General features: G+C 61.4%; 1 protein-coding gene across 2 annotated transcripts; it reads right to left on the minus strand.

The window, feature by feature from the left end:
* Positions 1 to 2332: 2332 nt before the first annotated feature.
* On the minus strand, positions 2333 to 19718 carry SENP5 (SUMO specific peptidase 5). 2 transcript variants are annotated; one of them, XM_031957525.1, is made up of 10 exons: positions 19600 to 19718; positions 10836 to 12273; positions 9452 to 9557; positions 9156 to 9303; positions 8725 to 8772; positions 8045 to 8122; positions 6692 to 6829; positions 5901 to 5984; positions 5753 to 5803; positions 2333 to 5375 (listed from the first exon to the last, which is right to left on the minus strand). In XM_031957525.1, exons 2-10 carry the CDS (start codon positions 12235 to 12237, stop codon positions 5265 to 5267), a joined length of 2166 nt encoding a protein of 721 aa, XP_031813385.1. In that variant the 5' UTR covers positions 12238 to 12273; positions 19600 to 19718; the 3' UTR covers positions 2333 to 5264. The 2 variants fall into 2 exon arrangements, with proteins under 2 accessions (XP_031813385.1, XP_031813386.1); XM_031957526.1 differs by lacking the exon at positions 19600 to 19718 and adding an exon at positions 17868 to 17952 and having other exon boundaries at positions 10836 to 12270.
* Between the last annotated feature and the right edge of the window lie 731 nt (positions 19719 to 20449).

Raw genomic sequence — 20449 nt, forward strand, 5'->3', positions numbered from 1 at the left:
CTTATGCTGAAGGACTGAGGAGGAGTATTTTGCATGGGAAACATGGCTTGAATTTTCATTTAAACACCACGGGAGATTGGTTTAGAGTTTTCCTGAATGTCTTCTTTCAAGGGACTATTTTATCTTGTGTTGTATTTATTCTTCTATTTTGGTTTATAATAGGAAGGTAATGTTCATTTGTGGGCTGGAGAAGAAGGATTTTTAACAGGAACTTGGCTTTTTTTTCCTGAGTTTTCCTTACAAGATGCTTTTAATAGCTGTATTATTTCTCATTCTTGCTGTAAATGAGGTTGTTGTTCATTAGTCTTAAAAAGGAATTTAGAAGGACCGCTTTCTCACAGTTCTGGCAGACCTTGCAATAAGGGCTAATATCCTGTCCACCTTGCTGTGTGTGCTCTTCTCACTTTAAACAGGGAAGAGTGGAGTGACAAGCTTTGTCGCTCAAGGTTGAAAAGCTCCCTGAACCCCAGATGTTTAGCCCACTTGCCCACCCTGGGGATGGTTCCCAGCTTCCTTCTGTGGGCAGGTGACTTGGACCACAGCCTGGGGGAGAGTGGAGCCATTGTAGTGGAGGTGCAGACAGTGGAGGGGAGAGAAACTTTTGTTTCTTCTAGCTTAAAAGATGGAAACCACAGAAGGGCCTTGTACTTATTTTAGGAACAAAAGTCGAGAGAGAAAAGTGGGTTGCTCTGGATAAACGATCCCAGAGAATCAGTTTCTCCTAGGATTCTGGTTGTACGAGGCAGTAGTGATGAGGTACAAGTCACGGAGGTGGAGAGCTGTCCAGAAAGGATTATAGGCCCGGGCCAAATCCGAGACCAGGAGCAAATTACGAGGCCCTAAGATGATTTAAGTTCCCTAGTGGAACTGGTCATTGAGAGGGGAGAGACCGGACCTTTTACAGGAAAGGCCTCTAAGCAAGGGATGCTAACTGCTGGTCAGTTCACACAGAATAACCTGGCTTCAAGGCTTGGCCTCCTAATTGCAAACAATAACTGGGCCTCAGGTGAACATAGATTGTACACAACAGTCCAGAGGCACAAAGCAGTCCTGTCACTGTCCCTCCCCGGGGCTCACCCAGACACTGGGTTGCTAGGAGGGATGCGGCCTTTGGCCAGGGTCTGTTCACTCCATCATTAGGAAAAAGAGGCCTGTCCCGGGCCCTCCAGAAAAAGGCTGGCTGGAGGGCCAGGAGAGGAAGGCCTTGGAACTCACGTAGCCTAAGAGCCACATTCCCAGGCCCAATCATCTGCAGACTCGGAGCTGGGTGACTCAGGGAAGGTTGTTTGCAGGAAATAGGGCCATTTCCCCTACAAGCCTTGCTAGAAATAGGGAAGTAATGCAGCTGTCGGGGAGACAGCAAGAACGCCTAACAGTCAGTCGTCCCATGGGACACGTGGAGCTCCTCATGAGCAACTCGTCTGCAAAGGGTAAAACTTCTCAACGTTGATAAATAAAATGAGAGCCAAGGACGTTGGCTGAATGAGAGCCCCGAGTCCATCACTGGCTTCCCTCCCTACTGATAAAGGGGTGAACAGCTGTGGCCGCCATGTCTGGGTACTCCAGGGCTTGCTAACAGAGGCTATAAAGCTGGGTTCCTGACTTGGTGCCCGGGAGCAGCTGTGAAAGCCCCAGCGTGGTGGCTGGGAGGAGGGCTGCCTGCCTCATCTTCCCCTTTCCTCGTGGTGTCAGGTTTTCCTTAAAACACTCTGGATTTCTCTTTTGTCCCCAATCCCCCTGCAGGGACCTGTCCCTTTCCCTCCTAGAACCAGAAGCTCTGCCTTGGAAATTGTAACCACTTAGTATCTTCTGAATTGATGTTTCCTCAAATCATGAAACAAAGTTACTTAACAAGTTTCATAGGTGAGGAAAGAGAGCAGTGGCTCCTAAAGGTGAAGAATGGCCCCCTGGTCATGACGTAGCCCCGAGTGGCGGGAAGGCAGCTCCCCCCCAGTTACGATATGACCGCGAGCGGCAGAAAGCCAGCCCCCCTGGTTATGATATGGCTGCAAGCGGTAGGAAGGTGGCCCCCCATTCACAACGTGGCTGTCTGTCTCCTGGCCTCCCGAGGTAGGACTGCCACTTAACACGCCTGGAGAGGTTTCTGGGGGATTTGTGCCCTTTCAGCTAGTTTCTACTCAAACACGTTTTCTGAAGTCCCGTAAGATCCCAGGATTATCCGGCAGGATATATTACTATTACTTATATTACTAAACCTGCCGGGGTTTACTTAGGTGTGGATACTGTTCAGGAGAGACCCTTTTATTTGAGCGCCGTGGAAAAGTTCTCCCTGCACAATCAGTGCGAGTCAACACAAAAAGACAGAGATTTATAAAGTCATTAGTTTATTTCTCAAAAAAATATTTTACTAAGTCCCCCCCACCCCACCCCTGCAACATTTCACTGTTCACTACGTTTGATATTGGAATTGTACATCATCACAGCCTTATCTACAGTAGGTTTAGCTTGGTCTGACGCACCGGGTGAAACCCCTTTCCTCTCAAGACCAAGTGCCGGCAATGGACGTCTCCCCTTTTCAGTCTCCCCTGGCCAAGCAGCTTCCTGCCTCGTATTGGTCAGCTGACAATTCCAGGTCACCTTCCCCCCAGGATCAGCGGGAAGCCGTCTTTCTGTTCTCTCCCCAGGACAAGCCACGGAGCAGGTTCAGGGCCATGTCCTCCCATCCAGGGAAGGCCCGAAGCCCCGGCCCTCCTGGAAGGGAAGCCGAGCTCTTGGCCGTCTGTCTCTAGTCTACCGATGGAGAGCGAACCGACTGCCTCCCCCTCCCCCCCAATCTCCACCGATGGCTTTCTACCACTTTGCTTCTGGGACCCGAGGACCCCCCTATTTAAAGCAGGGAGAAGACCAACATGACAAAGTCCACAGGAAATGTCTTCATCGGTGGAACCTCTCCAAAGAGCTGAACAAGAGTTTACTGAACTGGGATGGGCCGAGTTCCATGTTCTTTACTGTAGATTAATCAGAAAGGCAAACTCTGGGAAAAAAAAAATCAGTGCAGCCAGAGACACGTGGACAATCCCCTGGCTATTAAGGGCACATCTGCTTGTTCAGTCCACACGGAGCGCCGAGCTCGCCGCGACACGGCGCCCGCGCTTAGACCGACCCAGCCACGGGCGCCCGGGAGGACGTGTCGGGGCCGGGCTCACAGTGATCCGACAGCCCCGGCGCCGCTCAGACCGTCCTTGCCGGGAGGGAACAAGGCCTGCCGTCAGGAGGACGGAGGGCGCGGCTCTGATCCCGGCTTCTGACCTACACGGAAGCTGGCAGGGAAGGGTTCGGAGGATCTGCGCGATGGCGGCGCGTGCCAAACCCCAAGGGGAGCCGAGTCCTCTGCAGCCCCGACTCGAGCCTCCTCGTCTCAGCACCGCTGTCCGAGCTCTTTGGTGGCCCACGGACAAGTGGGCGGGAAGGGGAAGAACTCGGTCCTGGGTGACCCCACTGCCGGGGCGTCCTCCGCTCCGGCTTCCCGTGCTGGGTGAACGGCGTGTGGGGGCCAAGGCCGGCCTGGCACCTGGAGCTGGGGAGGCTTCTGGAGGACTCTGCATTTGGGGTAGAAAAGGCCTTCGGACTGTCCAGTGGTCACGCTTTGGTTTTCCAACACAGAGGCTTGGGTGCGAGAGCAAACCTCTCCAACTGGGATTTCTGGGAGTCCTGAAAAGCTATAAATACACAGGGGCAAACATGTGGGAGAGGCGGGGAGGCAAACCAGGATGAGCTCAACACAGATTGTGACACTGATGGGTGAAGTCTCTTCTTCCTCCTCCTCCAGGGGCTGAGGTCACCCCCTTTGCAGCCCTGGCCCACACCCCCTACTCTGCTGGGGTGAGACCCCCTGAGGACCAAACACTGAGGACGGCGTGGGGAGACGGGGAGGCTCGGGCCCTTCTGGCCCACTGACCCCACCGTGGCCAGCAGCCCCCCTTCAGCTGTGCCTTACGGGAACATGACACCGCGTTCTTGTGCTCCTGCCCGCCCCTGGCTCACGCCCGGGCCTAAGTCAAGTAGCACCTGCTGTTCACTCTGCGCTCCATGAGCTTCTGGGCACCTCTGGCCACTCTGGGCTTTTCTTAGCCTTCCAAGACAGACAGACGGACAGACGGACGGTCCAGCATGGTTCACGTGCATCCAGTTGTTTTCGCTTTTCATGTAAAGACACGTGTTAGGAGGAGAGCCAGATTCCAGATGCGAGATCTGCTTTTTTCCACGTCCAAAGATGGGGTAACTTCTCTTTGCTGAGGTGGGGGGTCAGGCCTGGGAAACCGGGGGGAGGGAGAGGGTTACCTAACAAACAGGGCAGGGAGGGAGTGAATGAGAAAGGCCAGAAGTGGAGCTCCTGGCCCTCTTGGGCCCGTGGCACGTCCGCTTGGGGCCAACAGTCCAGAAAGAAAACCTGGACTGAGTGCTCTTCAGGCCAGCTCAGGCCAGAGTCCGGATGCTTCCCAGGAGAGCCTCCCTGTCCAGAGCTCAGAACGAGGCTCCCAAAGTGCCAAGACAGACAGTGATCCTCATTCGCCGCCTTCCTCTCCCCACGGGCACAGCGGGCAGGTGACATAAGGCGAGGGGCGACTCGGACAGGGCGCTCCTGCTTCTCAAATGTAAAAACGGGAAGCAAAAAGGGACAGAGACATCTGCTGCCACTTCCTCTGGACGGAAGTCTCTCGATGCCCCGAGTGGGCAGGGCTCCCTAGCATCAGCTGCGCTCACCGTCCCCGCCCATCTGTCCTCCGGGGGTCCGAGGTCTCGTTTTTATCACAAAGAGACAAGGGCACATGCGGTGACAAACCCTCCGAGGACAGAAGCTCCCCACATGTGGCTCAGTCTGACCCTCGGTGACGCTGAGGGAACCTCGAGAGAGCTGTTCCCCAAGGCAGGGGCAAGGCCGGAGGGGGAGGACTCTAGGACTCCTCGGCAGCCGGACGGTCCTGAGCGGACGGGATCTAAACACAGACCCCACATCTGTAGGTTCTGAGCCTGCCCGTTAGCACGTGGGCTGGCTTCCTCGGGCCAAGTTGGCTGGGCGCGGCTGAATGGCGAGCCCGCCTTGGCTTTGTTTTTAATACTCAGCACCGCATGCTTGGTCGATGGGCATGCGCTCATAATAAATATTAAATACGAGAAGGAAATCCACACAGTGAGGGACAAAACAGGACGTGAGGGGACGTTACACGGTGGTGGAGGAGACAAGCCAGGGAGGAGGGCCGGGGTGAGGTACGCCGAGGGGCGTCGGGGCTCCGGGCTCCGCCTCAGTCCAAGAGCCGGCGCTCGCAGAGCTCCTTGTAAATCCTTCTCCGGACGCGCGGCATGTCTTCTTGGGAGAACTGGAAGGGTCGCTCGAAGGCCAGGCACTTGCAGTACTGAAAAAAGGCAGCCCCCAAACTTGGGGTGAGTCCCCCCTTCCCCCAGTAGCCCCTGCTGCTCACCGCGCCCGCTCTGCGCAGCTCTCCCCAAACACGGCCGGCTTTGGGCCAACTGCACCACCCATGTCCTGGCTCCGGGGGCTGCAGGGGTGCAAGGCTGAGCAGGGGGACCCCCCTCAGAGCCACCCAAAGGCCGAGCCCTGGGACCCGGGACGTCCGACAGAAAAGGAGCAAACGCCCTTTCATTCTTGTTACTGGCTAAGGGTGAAAACCGGCAGTGGAGCGATGCTGCCTGTTCTTCCGAAGGAGCGGAGGACCCCCCCCACAGCGCCCGGCTCCCACGAGCCTTGGCGGGGTCTGAGGGGGCCACTTACCTGGAGCACAAAGACTCCACAGTCGCTGTCGTTTTTCTGTTGTGGAATGCACTGGGGAGGGAGAAGAGAGAGGAACGTGACTTCATCGGAACCGGGCCCTGTGGACCCTCGCCCCCAGTGGCTTTTCTCACCCCCGTGGGCCACTCACCTTAGTCACAGCCGTCTGCCAGCCCTGCAGAAACTCGGGCCGATTCTTTTCTCTCGCTTCCGTCAGCAAATACTTCCGTATGTTCTGATGAGACAGAAACCCAGACCCGGCCTGACTGCCTGCCGGCCTCCGCCCCGCTCCTCCCCGGTCCCGCAGTGAGGGTCCCCTCTATGTCTGGAGGGACACTGACTAAGGCAGTGTGCAGGGGGCTGAGGACGGCCAAGGACTGAGGGGCGTCAGAACGGCGTGGTCGCCATCCCTGCCGACCATCTGATGGAGGAGGGGCGAGGGCAGGGGTCAGTCTGACTGAAAAACCCAAAACATCCCCTGGCTTCTGGTCATTCCCAGTGTTCCCTAAAGGCCCGCGCTGCTACTTCCCCCCAGCCCTTTGCATCCAGGCCTGCAGCCTGGACCCCCCTGACTACATCCCGAGAGGCCCCGGGGCTGGGGGAACTGGGGTCACCGCCACCGAGGCCCAGGCCCCGAGGTTGGCCCTTCTCGCACCAGGCGCCGAACGCTCAGTTTGGGGCAAACGTTGGCAGGAAGTTCCCACTGGGCACCTCCATGGATAAGGCCAGAGGCCGGGGCCGTCGCTCCTGGGCCTCCAAAGACTCCACCTGCCACCAGGGTCTAAAAATGTTGTCAAGGGAACTGGTGGTGGCCGAGAATGGCCAGGGACTCAGGGTGGGGCCCGGCAGGGGATTCATCCCCCCCCATCCCATCCCCGCAGGCAGCGGGTCCCCCCCAGCGGAGCCTCCAGGCCGTCCCCGAGGAGCCGAGCCCTGGCTCACCTCCACACAGAACTTAAAGTGGATGCCCTGGGAGTCGTAGAAGGAGATGATTCGGTTGGAGAGCGTCACGGTGATGAGGGACCAGTGCACCTCCAGGTGGATGGGGATCAGGAGGAGGCTCTTCTTGAACAGGTCCACCTGGCAGGGGCAGAGCGGGCACTCATCACTGCGGATCCCCCCCCCCCCGGAACCCTGATCTACATGGACACAGACCCTGCCCCCCCCAGATACAGACTCCCCATCTATATAGACCCTCCCACTCTACACAGACACAGACCCCTGCTCTACAGATGCAGACTCTTCCTTCTCTCTACATATATACGGACCCCTCCCCTTATATGTATACAACCCCCACCTACTCTAGACAGATGCAGACCCCTCCCCCCATGTGGTTGCACAAAGGTGGGGTCCCTGCCATGGATGTCCACTCCAAGCTCCACTCTGGCACCTGAGACACCCCCTGACCTTGGACCCTGGACTCCCCCCTGTCAGGAGACCAGTCGTGTTCTCGCTCCTTCGCCCTCTCAGCCGACCTCCCCCATCGTGCACTGTGGCAGGGAGGGGACCCCAGGGCCGTGCCGTGCCGGACGCTGCACCTCAGGGGCGACCAGCTAAGCTGCAGAGGCTGGCTGTGGGGAGAGAGGGTCCCGAGCCACTACGGGGGAAGACCAGGGGTCTCTCCCATGCACTGATGGGAGTTCTGCCTGCCTGGAGAGGGAGGGCCCAGGGACAGGCAGCCTTCAGCCGTCTTCAAAGGACTCATCTCGGCCCCTGCGGACGTCCAAGGCCAGCAGAGGAGGCGTGGTTAACCAAGACACGTCCCCCTGGAGACCCCTGCACAGCCTTTCCCCTTACGCTCTCTTTGGACAGACTGCTGATAAAGGACAGCACGGGAAGGCACCGGCAGGGCAGGGCCTCTGGCTTGGTCACCTGATGGAGGTCCCCCAAAAGTTCTCTCCTGGCGGCAGTGCCCCCCCCTTCTCCCCTCCTCCTGTTCAGTCTTTTTGCTGAATGTCCATCCAGATGACACCTACTGACTGCAGAAGGCCCATGGTGCCTACTAACTGCAGAAGACCCCCCCCCATCCCCCAGGCCGTCCTGGGCCCGGCCCTCTTCTCCCTTGACGCCGCTTGGTTGCTGACCCCAGCTGCCCTGGAGCACTCGCTCATCACCTCTCACGTCCTTCACCCTGAGAAGGCCCCCCATATACATATACAGACCCCTCACTCAACGCCAGTGACGCTGAGCGTCCACCCTGGCCGGGCCCCCCAGGGAACAACTCCATCCTCCGAGGAGCGCCAGGCCTGGGGGAGGAGCCGAGCTGCCTCCCCGAGGGCCCGCAGCACGGCCTACCTTCTTGGTCCACCTCTTGACGCCGTTGTATCCTTTGGTTACCAGCTGTCTGTGGAAAAAGCTGTTGAAGAAGTGAACCTGGAAAAGGCCGGACGGGAGTGGACATGTTAGACGGGCAGTGGCTCTGGGAGGCCGAGCCCCGAGCCCCGAGCCCCCGGGAGGCCACAGGCAGAGGGAGGCTAAGCCCTGAGCCCCGGGAGGCCACAGGCAGAGCCACTTCTCTCCATCTGCCCTTCCCTGTGGGTGCGGGGGGGGGGGGGGGGTGAGCCTCCGCCCTTTCTGGTGGGCCCCAGCAGTGTGCCCTCGGGCAGCCTTCTCCCACCTCCATGCAAGCTTGGGGGACTCTGCCTCGACCTTCCAGTCAGAGGCTGGGAGAATGGCCTTCCAAGGCTCTGTTCCCCTCCTGCCGGACCGATTGGGTTTTACACCTCCTAGGGGGATCCCTGACCTCAGAAGACCTGGTCCTTTGAAGCACCCCCCCCCCCCCAGGTGGGCCTCTGTCCTCCGGCTCTGAAGTGGGGCCTCTAGGACCTTCCCCTTTCTCTGGGCTCCTGTGGTGTCTACACCAGCCTGCCGGGTGCCCCTGGGGAGCAGGGACCCCGAGCCCACTCATCTGCTCCCTTTGGGCAGCCCCACAGAAATGAAAGGTCAGGGGCCTCCTCTACGGGGGTGTCACTCACCTTGTCTGGAACAGCGTCCATTATCAGCTCACCATACATGTTGATGACCTGAAAAAAAGACTTCCCCGGTCACCCAACGCAGCACGAGCGTGTCCGGTCCGGCCCCTGCCTCCCACCAGCACGGGAGCTCCAGCCCCGTCTCAGAGGGCCGAGGCCCCAGAAGAGGAGCCCTTGCACTGGGCCTGGAGGCCCCACTAGGAGGTCACCCGGGATGGCCCCAAGGGGCTTGCACAGAACAGCCTCAGACAGTCCACAGTGCCTGTACACAGCAGGTGCCCAATGAGTACTGCCGCGCGTCTGGGCCCGTGCCCCCCCAGGGCCGTCGGCTGGCCTCTCCTCCCCCACGGGGTGGGCCCAGCCGGTCTGAGCTTCCTGTGGCTCTTGCCGGAGGCCGAGGGGGGGAAGCCCCCCACCCACGACCCTTCTCGCACCTGGTCGTTCAGCCAGTTCTGCCCGTCCAGTGTGGCCAGGTCGTCCATGTCCAGCATGTGCCTGTTGTAGAACACCCGGAAGTTGCAGGTGGCGGACTTGGGGTGTCGGGCCCGGTAATTTGTAATCTCCCGGTTGATGAACGGCTTTCTGCAACGGAGGGAGGAGTAAGAGGGGAGGAGAGGGCAGCTCCCGAGCTCCCTTTTGGCTGATCAGGGGAGACGCTTCAGACCTAGGGCTCGGGCAAACAGAAGGGACGCCTGATTTCCCAGGACCCCAGGGCTCCCTCTCTACGAACCTATTGGAAAAGTCTTCATTGAAGACCTCTTTTAGTCTCCCGAGAACGTCTTTCTCACAAAGGGGGACCAAGCTGCCATATTTCTTCATCACCTCATCCAGGAACCCTAAAGATACACGAGGAGGACTCTTAAAGACGAAGCGAGGAGACGCCTGTGCTGAAGTCGCCTGAAGACAGCGATCTCTGACCTCTGAAAAAATCTCCAGATTTATGGTTTCTTTTGCTAGAAAAGCCGAGCCAGCAGCAGACCCCTGCTGTTTCCATATTAGACCCCGTGACCCCCCGGCCCCGTTACACAGGGACCTCCCTGCAAAGCTTCCCCCCCCCCCCCCGGCCCATCAGCAGATGGGAGAAGAAGGCTGATCCCCCAGGGTCAGCACCCCAAGTTTGCTCTCCTGCACCAAAGCCCCAACTGGTTTCAAACTTCCACTAAGACGGCCACCAAATCTCCACTGAAGCCCGGCCCAAATGGACTGAAGAGGGACCGTGGAGGTCCCCTTCCCCGAGCCCGGGGCCCCGTCGTCGGCCCAAGCCCCAGCTGGACTGCCAGGAAAGCCTCCCGAGGTCTCCCCTGAAGCTCTGGGCCACCCTGGGCCTCTCTGGTCCCTGCTGTCCCCTCTGCTCCTTCCGTGGCACGCTGCCTCGGGGACGCCGACACTGGAGCTGAACAAGCCCTGGGACAGTCCGTGAAGCTCTGGTTCCCAATGTGAGCTTGGGGGGGTTGGGAGGAGAGGGGCCGTCTTCTCAGCAGAGCCTCCCACCGACTTAGGAGGAGTTCAGGGTCTGGGAGCAGCTGCCCCAAGGCACGCAGCCCTTGCAGAACCTGGCTCTCAGCCCGTTCTGCGGGGGCAGGACCCAGGCGGCTCCCAAGGCCTCCAGCACACAAGGGAGTGGGGGTGCAGTGATGGCAGCCCCCTTAACCCAGGGCTAGGCCCTTCCTCCTGAGCTCAGGGAACCAGGGCTCGGGGTTAGTCCCAAACCAGCCTCACTGACCACAGAGGGAATCACTTCCTCACAGACCCTTAGCCCACCCAAGGCCTCGGGAGCAAGGGGCACCTGGAGAGTGCTCTAACACTCTCTGGCCACTGTGGAAACAAGCAGGGGCTTCCCACGAGACCTCAGCCTCTGCCCTCGGTCACTGGGGGGGAAGGGGGGCAAGCCTGAGAGGCCGGGCTGAGCACTGAGCGTGGGACCTCTGGAGGGAAGGGACACAGAGGGGACCCCAAGGCCCCCCATGGCATTGGGGGCACAGTGGGCCATGGCAGGGAGCCCGAGGCTCCTTGTTCTTGGGGGAGGGTGGGGAGCCCAAGGGCCCTCTGTAGGGGGAAGGCAGGGAGAGTCCGAGGCCCCTCGGTTGTGGGGGGAGGGCGGTCAGTGTATGTACCACAGAGGCAGGAGGACAGCTCTTCATCCTTCACGGGAGACGTCTTCTGGGCGCTCTTTCCACCTCCCACCTGCCGCCCCCCCTTGAGGCCCGTGGGCTGCGAGGGAGCCTCCAGGGGGTTCTTACAGTACGGGTGGTCCAGTAACTTGGCACTGAAGATGCTGCGGGGGCGGGGAGCCTCCGGCTCCATGGGGTCCGGGACCCCTAGGTCCTGCCCGGCCCTTGGGGACGCAGGCTCCTCCGCCGGGGCCTCGGGCCCGCTCCCGTTGGCCTCCTCCGGCTGGTCAGGCAGGGGCGGCTTCTCCTCATCCCCCCCGCCGTCCCTCGCCTGATCCTCCAAGCCCACGATGACGGTTTCTGGTTCGGTTTCTGAGCTGAGAAGGTCCTCCGGGAGCTGCTCCAGCAAGAGGCCGTCCCCGGTCAGCGCGATGCCAAGCACCGGGTCCCACGCCTGGGCCGGGCTGCCGTCCGGCTGGCCCCCACAGGGCTCCGGGCCCTCTCCGGCAGGGCCGCTGCAGTCCATCTCTGGGAAGGGGGCCGGAGGGAGCAGAGAGGGGCTGTTGGGTCCCGAGAGAGGGAGGGAACTCCGGGTGCCCCCCACGCAGCCCTCCGGGGGCTGCTGCTGACGGTCCCTGGCGACCTTCTGCACCCAGCTGCGGTGCCGGCCCTGGCGGAGCTTGCACGTTCTGCTCCTCGTCCTGAACCGGGGCGACCTCAGGATCCGGTAGCGGAACCTGATCATGGACAGTTTCTTATACAGCCGGAGCAGGGACACCCTCCTGGGCCTGCGCGGGCCGGCCTGGGGCCTCCCCGCGATCAGGGACGGCCGCTCTGGCTCCATCCTGTGCGAGTCCAGCCCCGGGAGGCAGCGGCAGCAACAACCATTTCCCTTCCGGCTCCTCAGGGTGACTAAGGAGGGGCCGGTCTCTGCCCGGCCCTCCCCGCCGGCCGTCCTGAGCCCGCTGGGATCCTGGGGGTCCGTCCTCTGCTTGCAGCCATTGGCCGCCCCCAGCACACTGCCCACTGGCAGGCCGGCGGCCGCCTTGCGGAGCTCCTCCTCCGGCCGGCATTCCTGGGCGGGGCTCTCGACGGGGGCGGGCAGGCTCCCCACGGGGGGCCCCCGGGCGTGGGGGCTGACGGGGCCCGGCAGGCCCTGAGGAGCGGCCAGGGCGGCGCAGGTCCTGGCGGCCAGGAGAGTGTGGTGGGCCCGCTTCCTCTGGAGCCAGAGGGCCTGCCGGCGGCGCTGGAGGGAGCGGTAGAGCCTATGCCAGGTGCTGCGGCTCTCCTGCTTGGCATGGAGGAGGCAGGACCTGTTAAGGCCCTCGAAGCCGGACGCCCACTTCTCCGAGAAGGCTGGCAGGCGGCCCTGTTTGCTGAGCAGAGTTCTTCGCTGGCCTTTCATTGTTCTGGGGCATTATGGGGCCCGGGCACAAAGCTGGGGAGAGAAAGAAGTTACATTTTAGCACAGGCCCGAGGTCAAGGTCTTAGAGAGAAGGGGGGCCGTGGCCCACGCCGGCCTTGGGCCTCCCGCATCTCGCCCAAGGAGAGAGCGCCCGGGAGACACCTGGGTCCTGGCAGGCCCCCAGGGAGGCGGGCAGGAGGGGCCCCACAGCCAAGGCTCAGGGCTCCTTCTGATTCTAGGGAGGGACCTGCAGGGGCCCATGACAGAGGGGGGAGAAACCCAGTGCAGGCAGAGGACAAGGGCAAGGGGCAGACTGGGAGGGAGAGCCTCTGGGGCCTGGGGGGCGGAAGATGCTGGGACCCTGAGGTCTGACCATCCAGAGGTCGGGGTCCCTGCATCAAAGACATGAGGAGAATGAAGGGCTCTGACTGCCCCAAAAAGCTTTTCCTACTTGCTCCTGGAGGCAACAGGGAGCCATGGAGGTTCTTGACCTCCGGTGGGTGACACGGTCAGGCGGGCATTTTGGAAGGTCACTTGGGTGGCCGCGGCAGGGAGGCTGCACCTCGGCAGCTGAGGGTCTGCGCTGGGGGAGCCAGGAGAGCAGGGGTGTGCGGTGGGGCTGCTGCCAAGCTCCCCCAATAGGGGGAGGTGAGGTGAGCGATGGCGGGGTGTCCAGGAGGACCCCCAGTCTGTAAGCCGGAGGGACACAGGAACAGGAGGGAGCAGGGGAAGGACTCGGAGAAAAAGATACGGTTCTGTCCGGGACGTGCCGCACAGCCTGGGCCGAGGGGCAGACTCCGGAATCGCCAGGAGAGACCCCCCCCCCCCAAGGAAGGGACTCTGGAGGGGGAAGGGGCCCCAGGGGGACAAGCCTAGCGAGGACCTGGCAAGGGGGGGCAGAGGACGAGGAGAAGCGGGAGACGATCCAGAGGGAAACGGGCTCTGGAGGAGGGGGGCGGCCCAGCGCCTGGGGAGAAGGAGCTCCAAGAAAGGCCGCGGGGCCAGTTCCAAGGGGAACCAGGAGGCGTGAAGCGGGATGGAGCGCCCAGAACGCTCGGCCTGGGACCCCCTGCCATGGGCAGCACCGAGAGAACAAGGCACCCAGGCCGGGTCAGCCGGGCCGGCGCCAGCGGGCCTGGGAGGGAGCCCCTGCCTCTGGGGAGACAGCTGTGCAGACTGAACAGGGTCCCAGCCAAGCACTTCCACCCTTGGGCTGCCTTTTCTTCCTGGGGCCTTTCTTCCCTTGGGTCTGGTTGTTCTTGCACAGCACAAAGTATGGAAGCGCGTTTCAGAGAAGCGCCCAGACTGACCTGAGGAGGACAACATGGAACCTGCCCTACACAACCGTGCATTCGGGCTCCTTGCTGGGGGGTGGGGGGGGGAGGTCCCTCCATCCTACAGTCTTACAGCCTTACAAAAAGGAAGGTTGGAAACTCCAGGCGTTTGGAAAATAAAACACTTAAAAGCCAGACACCGCTCCGAGAGCCTGGGTAGGCTGCAAGCTCAGCGCGCCCCTGCGCCCAGCCAAAGGGTGAGCTCAGCCCGCGGTCCGCGGCACGGCGCCCAGACTGGGGTGCCGGCCAATCCGCCACCCTCTGCTGCCTTGGGGCCATGATACTGTGCCACATTTTAAGAGCCTGACCAACTGAAGAGCGTTTAAGGGAGGATGACCCATGGGAGGAGGGGACTGGACACTTAACCAGTCAGGGAGAGAAGAGCGAGCTGGGGGTGTCCGGCATGGGGACCCGAGAGCCGGACTCCAGGCCACAGCCCTCGCTGCCCTTAGCAGAAAGCCCGGCCCGAAGCTTTGGGCTTCCCCAGCGACCTCAGCCGGCTCGTGGGGGGTGACCGGAGGTCAGGGGCTGGCTGGGTGACCAGAGCCTGGCCCCCAAGCCTCACGTCACTTAATCCCCAGACTCTCACTCAGGGTCTCTCGAGCTCTAACCATCCTTCCCTGTCAATGTCTTTGTCCCCACTAAGGTAAAGGCTTCCGCCTGAAGATCCTGGCTGGGCAACACAGAGGCTGCCCGGGATCAACAGCCATGGGCCCGGGGGCGGCCAGGGATCCGTACCAGCGCCCGGGGTTCTCCGAGTCACCGCTCCCCCTCCTTGGGTAGGGCTCAAAAGCCCTGCTTTCTATCTGGGCTCGACAGTGCTTGTTTAGAGCCTTAAATGCAGGAAACAGAAGGCAGGAGGGGACAAAGGAAGTCAACCAGACTGAAACCAAAACAAGAAGCCCGGGACTGCAGATCGGCCCATTTTGTCAAGCGAGAACGTAACCAACGTCTCCAAAGGCTCCGAGGGTCCTGGGTGACAGGGCAGGGAAGGCTCCGGCAGAAACACAAGCAGATGAAACGAGGCGGCAGCCGGATGTAGAGGGGGAAGGGCTGGCCATCAAGAACGAGGCTCCAGCCCCAGCCGAGCCCCTGCTGGAGAGGTCTCCGGGCCCCCTCCATCCTCCTTTTCCCCCTTGGGCCACACAGAGGGAGAGGGTTCCCGGAATGGAAGCCCTGGGTGGGGAGCTCGAGGTCAGGGCCTGGCTTTTGCCTCCCTGGGTCCCTGGTGTTGAGCACGGTGACCGGCACACAGCAGGCCGGGTTCAGCCAAGCCCAGGTCCACAGGGTGGGCGACACGGCAGGTTCTAAGTGCCCCCACCCATCACAGGTCTCCCCCGCCAGACAAACACTTTCACTAAAAGCAGCGGGCAAAGGGGGGTCCAAGCCGGGCAGATTATGGTGGTGAGAATAACTAAGCGCTTTACGGGCACCAGATCTCGCCCAGCTGGGCATCCATCCTCTCTGCTACATCTAACAAGACTACAAAGCTGCCGATCCAGCTGATGAGCCAAGAGGATTCTGTCTAACAACACCAAGACACCGTGATGAACCCCACATCACGACGGAGGAACCTCTCTAAAGCCCCGCCGGGAATCCCCGTTCTTTGTCCTTCTGAACAGAATGCCCTTCCTGGTGGCCATCAGGCACGTCCGTCGCCACCTGGGCCTGTTCGGTACAAGGCCCGGATGGCCTCCCGAGGCCTTTTCAGATCCAAATCCAGTAAAACGCTCAGAAACACCAGAGCCGAACCGAGACAAACAGATGCTGAACGAAAAGCCCTCACAAGGGCCCTTAATGCCCGACAGAGGTGCTGCTGACCTGGATCAGGGGATGGAGTCTCCATACCAAGTGCCCCCACAAGACCTGGCGGTGCTGGCAGTACCCCTGCAATGGGCATTACCTAAGTAAAACGCCCAAGGTCCCTTCCCTGGTTAGATAAATCTTGTAATGTGGATCGGGGCAGCTGTGGGGAGAGTCAGACCCCAGGCCCTTCCATGTGAGGGTCCTGCCCTGAGCCTGGCGGGGGTGGGGGGGAGAGGGGGCATTGCAGCAAGACCCCCGCTCTCCTCAGTGACGGGAAGGGGGGGTTCAGTGTAGCTGTCGCCTCCACGGCAATTCTAACCAGCTCGGCTCAGAGACACCCAGAGACGGGGCTTCCACATAACACTGAGGAGCTTGGGTCATTTCTGGTCCAACCACTAACTACAGAGCAAAGGTTCCTCTGGGCCTTGGGCCTTGGCTCCCTCCCTCCTCCCAGAGAATCCTACCGCACCAGGGTGTGGAAAATAAACTAGTAAAATTCCATTACAAAGCCAAAAAAAGTCTGTGGCAAAAATAAGTCCTGGAGAAAGCCTCCCCTAATTTAAAGCAACATCTGAGGCTAAAATAAGTAACCAGAAATTGCTAGTTGCCTGCAAAAGAAAATGGCGAGTCAGGTAAGTGGGAAACACTAGTATCTTCAAGGCCAAAAAACATCATGTTCCTCAAGGAAGATTCAACAAGCATTAATTGGGCATTTACCATGCAGAGACAGCCTTTGAATTCTTAAAAAAACGAAACCCCGAATCCATAAAACTCTTTTCCAAAAAGGAGTGACATTAAACAGCGCAGAACAGAACAAAATAAAACCTCCAACACACTCTCCTCTCTGGCTGGGGTTAAGGGATCTTAGAAGGTGAAGAGGGAGCAGGAGGCCTGGCTCTGGGCCATGAGCCTGGGGCTGGGCCTGGGGCAAGCACAGGACCAAGGCCCTCATCATTACTCATCTAGTCTGGCTCATGCTGGGAGGCTAGAAACCAAACACAATGAACCCAATCTGAAGTTGCAGTTTCTTCTGGAGGCCCAGTCTCCCATCTTGCCACGGGGCCCATCTCAGGCCGGCTCGGTTTTCCTGATCTGGCCCGGCAGCCTTCCCCGCTAAAGGGTCCAAGGCCGGCCCTGAACTGAAGCTGAGAGACCCTGAATGATTCCGGGCCCCCCCAGCTTCACCCCCTCCCAAGTGCTCGGCCTGACAAACAGGGATTTCTTCATGGCCTTTTGAAGAATGGCATAACGCCAAAAAAATGTTCTTGGTTATAAATTAAGAAGGGCTGTTAAAAGTCCACTCAAGAGTCAGCTCTTTCCCCATCATTACAGGTCATTAACTAAAGGCGACTAGAATAGGATTCAAATGAGGATGAGATCCGCTAAGAAAGGCCTGGTTCTTCTCAGTGGCTCAGTGATTCAAACAGACTTTGGATGCCAAATGTGGCCAGAAAAAGAACTATGGAGACTGAATGTAAGTCAACACTGGTACAGTCATGTCTTTTTCTTTTTCTCTCTTGTGGGGTTTTCCCCTTTGGCTCCGATTTTCCCCCCAACATGATTCATAAGCAATATGTATTAGAAATAAATAAATCAACCAGGAAAAAGCCAACAACCACCAAACTGGGAGGAGGCCTGGAACTCCTCTGCCCAGGAACGTCAGCACCTCTCTGCAGCCGGACCTTGGAAACTTGCTGACCTTGCTCCGAGTCCAGGCGCCCAGAGCCGGGAGCTGCCCAAGGTCGCCCAGCAACAGGCCCGCTCAGTGGCTGAGGGGCCTCCTGACATTATGCGGCTTCTACCTTCAGATAATTATGTGGATGTTGTTTAGATCGTTAGCCATGCTACTTCTGGGGAAGCAGGTCCCCCCAAACCAAAAGCAGAAGCAGGCTTCCTTTAGTTGTAGCTATCCACGACGGTGGGGACAACACGGAGGGAGAAGGTGGCTGCAGGGACGCCGGGACCACCGCAGGGGGCCGGGAGAGCACCCAAGGAAGTCCCCTCGGGGACTCAGTACGCTGACCAGGGCCAGCAAAAGGCAAGGGGACACCCAGAGAAAGAAAGAAGTGGCTCCCAAGGACTGAGGTGTAGAGAACCCCACGGACTCAGGGGGACACAGGAGATGGGCCGGCGCCGCAAGCAACTGACCTCTCCAGACTCGCTTTTCCCAGTCAAAGAGGGTGAACACCTGACCTGTAATGTCCAAAATCACAGGAAGCAAAAGCAACACTAACCTCCCAGAATCCCGCCCTGCTCAGTGGCCCAGGCTCAGCCGTGGGAAGCCCCCGGGCCCCAGGGCAGGAGCCCCTGAACAAAGACCAGCAGACTGCGGAGCTGGGGGCTCCCAGGGAGGGAATCAAGCAGGCCAATAAATTGGGAGATCGGGTTTCCCTTTCCCGCCACAATGGGGCAGGACTTGACACTGACACTATCTTCTATCCACCCACCCATCAATCCACCCATCAATCCACCCACCACTTATCTACTCACCCTTTTATCTGTTTCTCCACATCCACCCGGCCAGCCAGCCAAGTACCTCTCCATCCATCCATGCATTCACCCACCTCCTCATTTACTCCCAGGACCCAAGCCAGCCCTTTCCACCCAATCCATCCACCCAGGAAGAATACCCCCAGAGACAGGGTGGGGGTAGAGGGTACTCAGGGCACCTTCTTTGGCAGTCTCCATTTCTCACTATAAAAGTAGTAAATTTGGCTGCCACCCAAGGCGGGGAAACCCGAAGGCATCCTAAAGGGCGCCCAGTCGACTTGGTGCACAGTAGGTGCCCTCTAAGTGCTTGGTCCCGGACACTGGTCAGTCTGTGACCACGGGCCTTTGGGCAGGGTCCGGGGGTCCAGAACCTTCCCAGGGAAGCTCTGGGCATGGTGGAACCAAGGGGCCCCGGCTGTAACTGCAGGGGAAAGGCTTTCTTCTACCTTGGGTGGGGGGTCCCCGGGTTAGGTGGGCAGTGTGGGCACGGCGCCCCCGGGGTTAGTTGGGCAGTGTTGGTGCCCCCTGGATTAAGGAGGGCAGTATGGACATGGTGCCCTGGGGTTAGGTGGGCAGCGCCAGGGTTAGGAGGGCAGTGTGGGCAGGGGTTGGTGGGCAGTGGAGCACGGTGCCCCGGGGTTGGAGGGCGTGTGGGCCGGCGCCCCCGGGGGTTAGGAGGGTTGGGGGGCAGCGCCAGGGTTGGGGAGGGCAGTGTGGGCACGGCGCCCCCGGGGTTAGGTGGGCAGTGTGGGCACGGCGCCCCCGGGGTTAGGTGGGCAGTGCCAGGGTTAGGAGGGCAGTGTGGGCACGGCGCCCCCGGGGTTAGGTGGGCAGTGTGGGCACGGCGCCCCCGGGGTTAGGTGGGCAGCGCCAGGGTTAGGAGGGCAGTGTGGGCACTGCCAGGGTTAGGTGGGCAGTGTGGGCACGGCGCCCCCGGGGTTAGGAGGGCAGTGTGGGCACTGCCAGGGTTAGGTGGGCAGTGTGGGCACGGCGCCCCCGGGGTTAGGGTGGGCAGTGCCAGGGTTGGAGGGAGTGTGGGCACGGGCCCCGGGTTAGGTGGGCGGGGGCACGGCGCCCCGGGTTAGGTGGGCAGGGGGCCGGGCCCCCCGGGGTTGGGAGGGCAGCGCCCAGGGTTGGGAGGGCAGTGTGGGCACGGGGCCCCGGGGGGGGTGGGCAGTGTACGGGCGCCCCGGGTTAGGTGGGGGGCCAGGGTTTAGGGAGGGCAGCATGGGCACGGCGCCCCCGGGGTTAGGAGGGGTTGGGGGCAGCGCCAGGGTTAGGAGGGCAGTGTGGGCACGGCGCCCCCGGGGTTAGGAGGGTTAGGGGTGGGCAGCGCCAGGGTTAGGAGGGCGGCGCGGACAAGGCCCCTCCCCCTTCCCCCCCCCAGTATACTGTAACACGCGCCCCCGGGCGTGCCCCAGGCCGGCCCCGCCCCGCCGGCCCCTCCCCCTCCCCCGCCGGCCCCTCCCTCCCCTCCCCCCCGGCCCCCTCCCCCCCCCCCCGGCCCCTCCCCTCCCCCCCCCCGGCCCCCCCCCCGACCCCCGGGGCGCGAGGCCGGGCCTGACGGGCGTGGGCGGGGCCTCGGCGTCCCCGGAGGCGCGCGGGGGCGGGGGCGGCGCTCTCTGCGGGACGGGGCGCGCTGGGCCGGGGGCGGCCGCGGAGGCGCCGGGGCGGGTCCAGGGCCCGCGCTGCGCTCGCGGGGCGCCCTCCCGACGCGCCGGCCGCTCGCTTACGGGTCCCGCTCGCGACGCGTCCCGATGCCAGTCCCAGGGCCCGGCTCCGTCCCGGCCCAGGCGGCCCTAAGAGCATCCCGGCGCCGGGGTCACGTGGGCTCGCCCCCCCGCCCGCCCCCGCCCCAGGCCCCGGCCGGCCAGGAGAGCTCTCCCCAGGCGCCGCCGCCGCCGGCGCGCTCTGAGCACGTCACAGCCGCGCGACCCGTCACCGGGTGGCCGCCCCGGCCCGGCCCCAGGCGTCACAGCCTGGACCGGGCCTCGCCAAGCCAGCGGTCTCCCGGGACTGTGCCTCTGGCGCGTTCTGATTGCGTCAGAACCCCTCTCTTCGCACCACCTTCTCTCCCGCCCTCCTTTCTCCTCTTTTCGCCCCTCCCCCAGGCTGGGCGAAGCTCCGCCCAGAAAACTCCGCCTCCTTCTGGCCAGTCATGCCTCCTCAATCAGGGCGCGTTCAGGAGGTCGCCGGTTCAAATCCCTCTTCTGACATTTACCACCACGTGACCCGGAAACTCTCTGTAAAATGAGGGGGTTGCCTGAGAGAGCCGCTGGGGAGCCCTCCGGCCCTGGCTCTGGAATTGTAAGGCCCTCGGGGGCCCCACCGGTCTGGGCCTCAGTTTTCTCATCCATAACACGCAGGGTTGGCGTTGACACCTTCCCGTGGTCCTTCCAGAGGAGCGGTAGATCTGCTCCAAACGCCCCTCCCCCACACTCTTCCCTCATCGGGGGCCTGAGGCTGCGGTCACCGTCCCCCGGCCCGGGCGGTCGGGGCCCCTCGGCCGCCGGGGCCGGGACCCTTCCCCCAGGCGCCCCCCCGGTGTCCCCCGCCCCGTGGGGAACTCTCCAGGGCGGCGT

Source organism: Sarcophilus harrisii, chromosome 3 (assembly GCF_902635505.1).
Source record: "Sarcophilus harrisii chromosome 3, mSarHar1.11, whole genome shotgun sequence".
NCBI classification, from domain to species: Eukaryota; Metazoa; Chordata; class Mammalia; order Dasyuromorphia; family Dasyuridae; genus Sarcophilus; species Sarcophilus harrisii.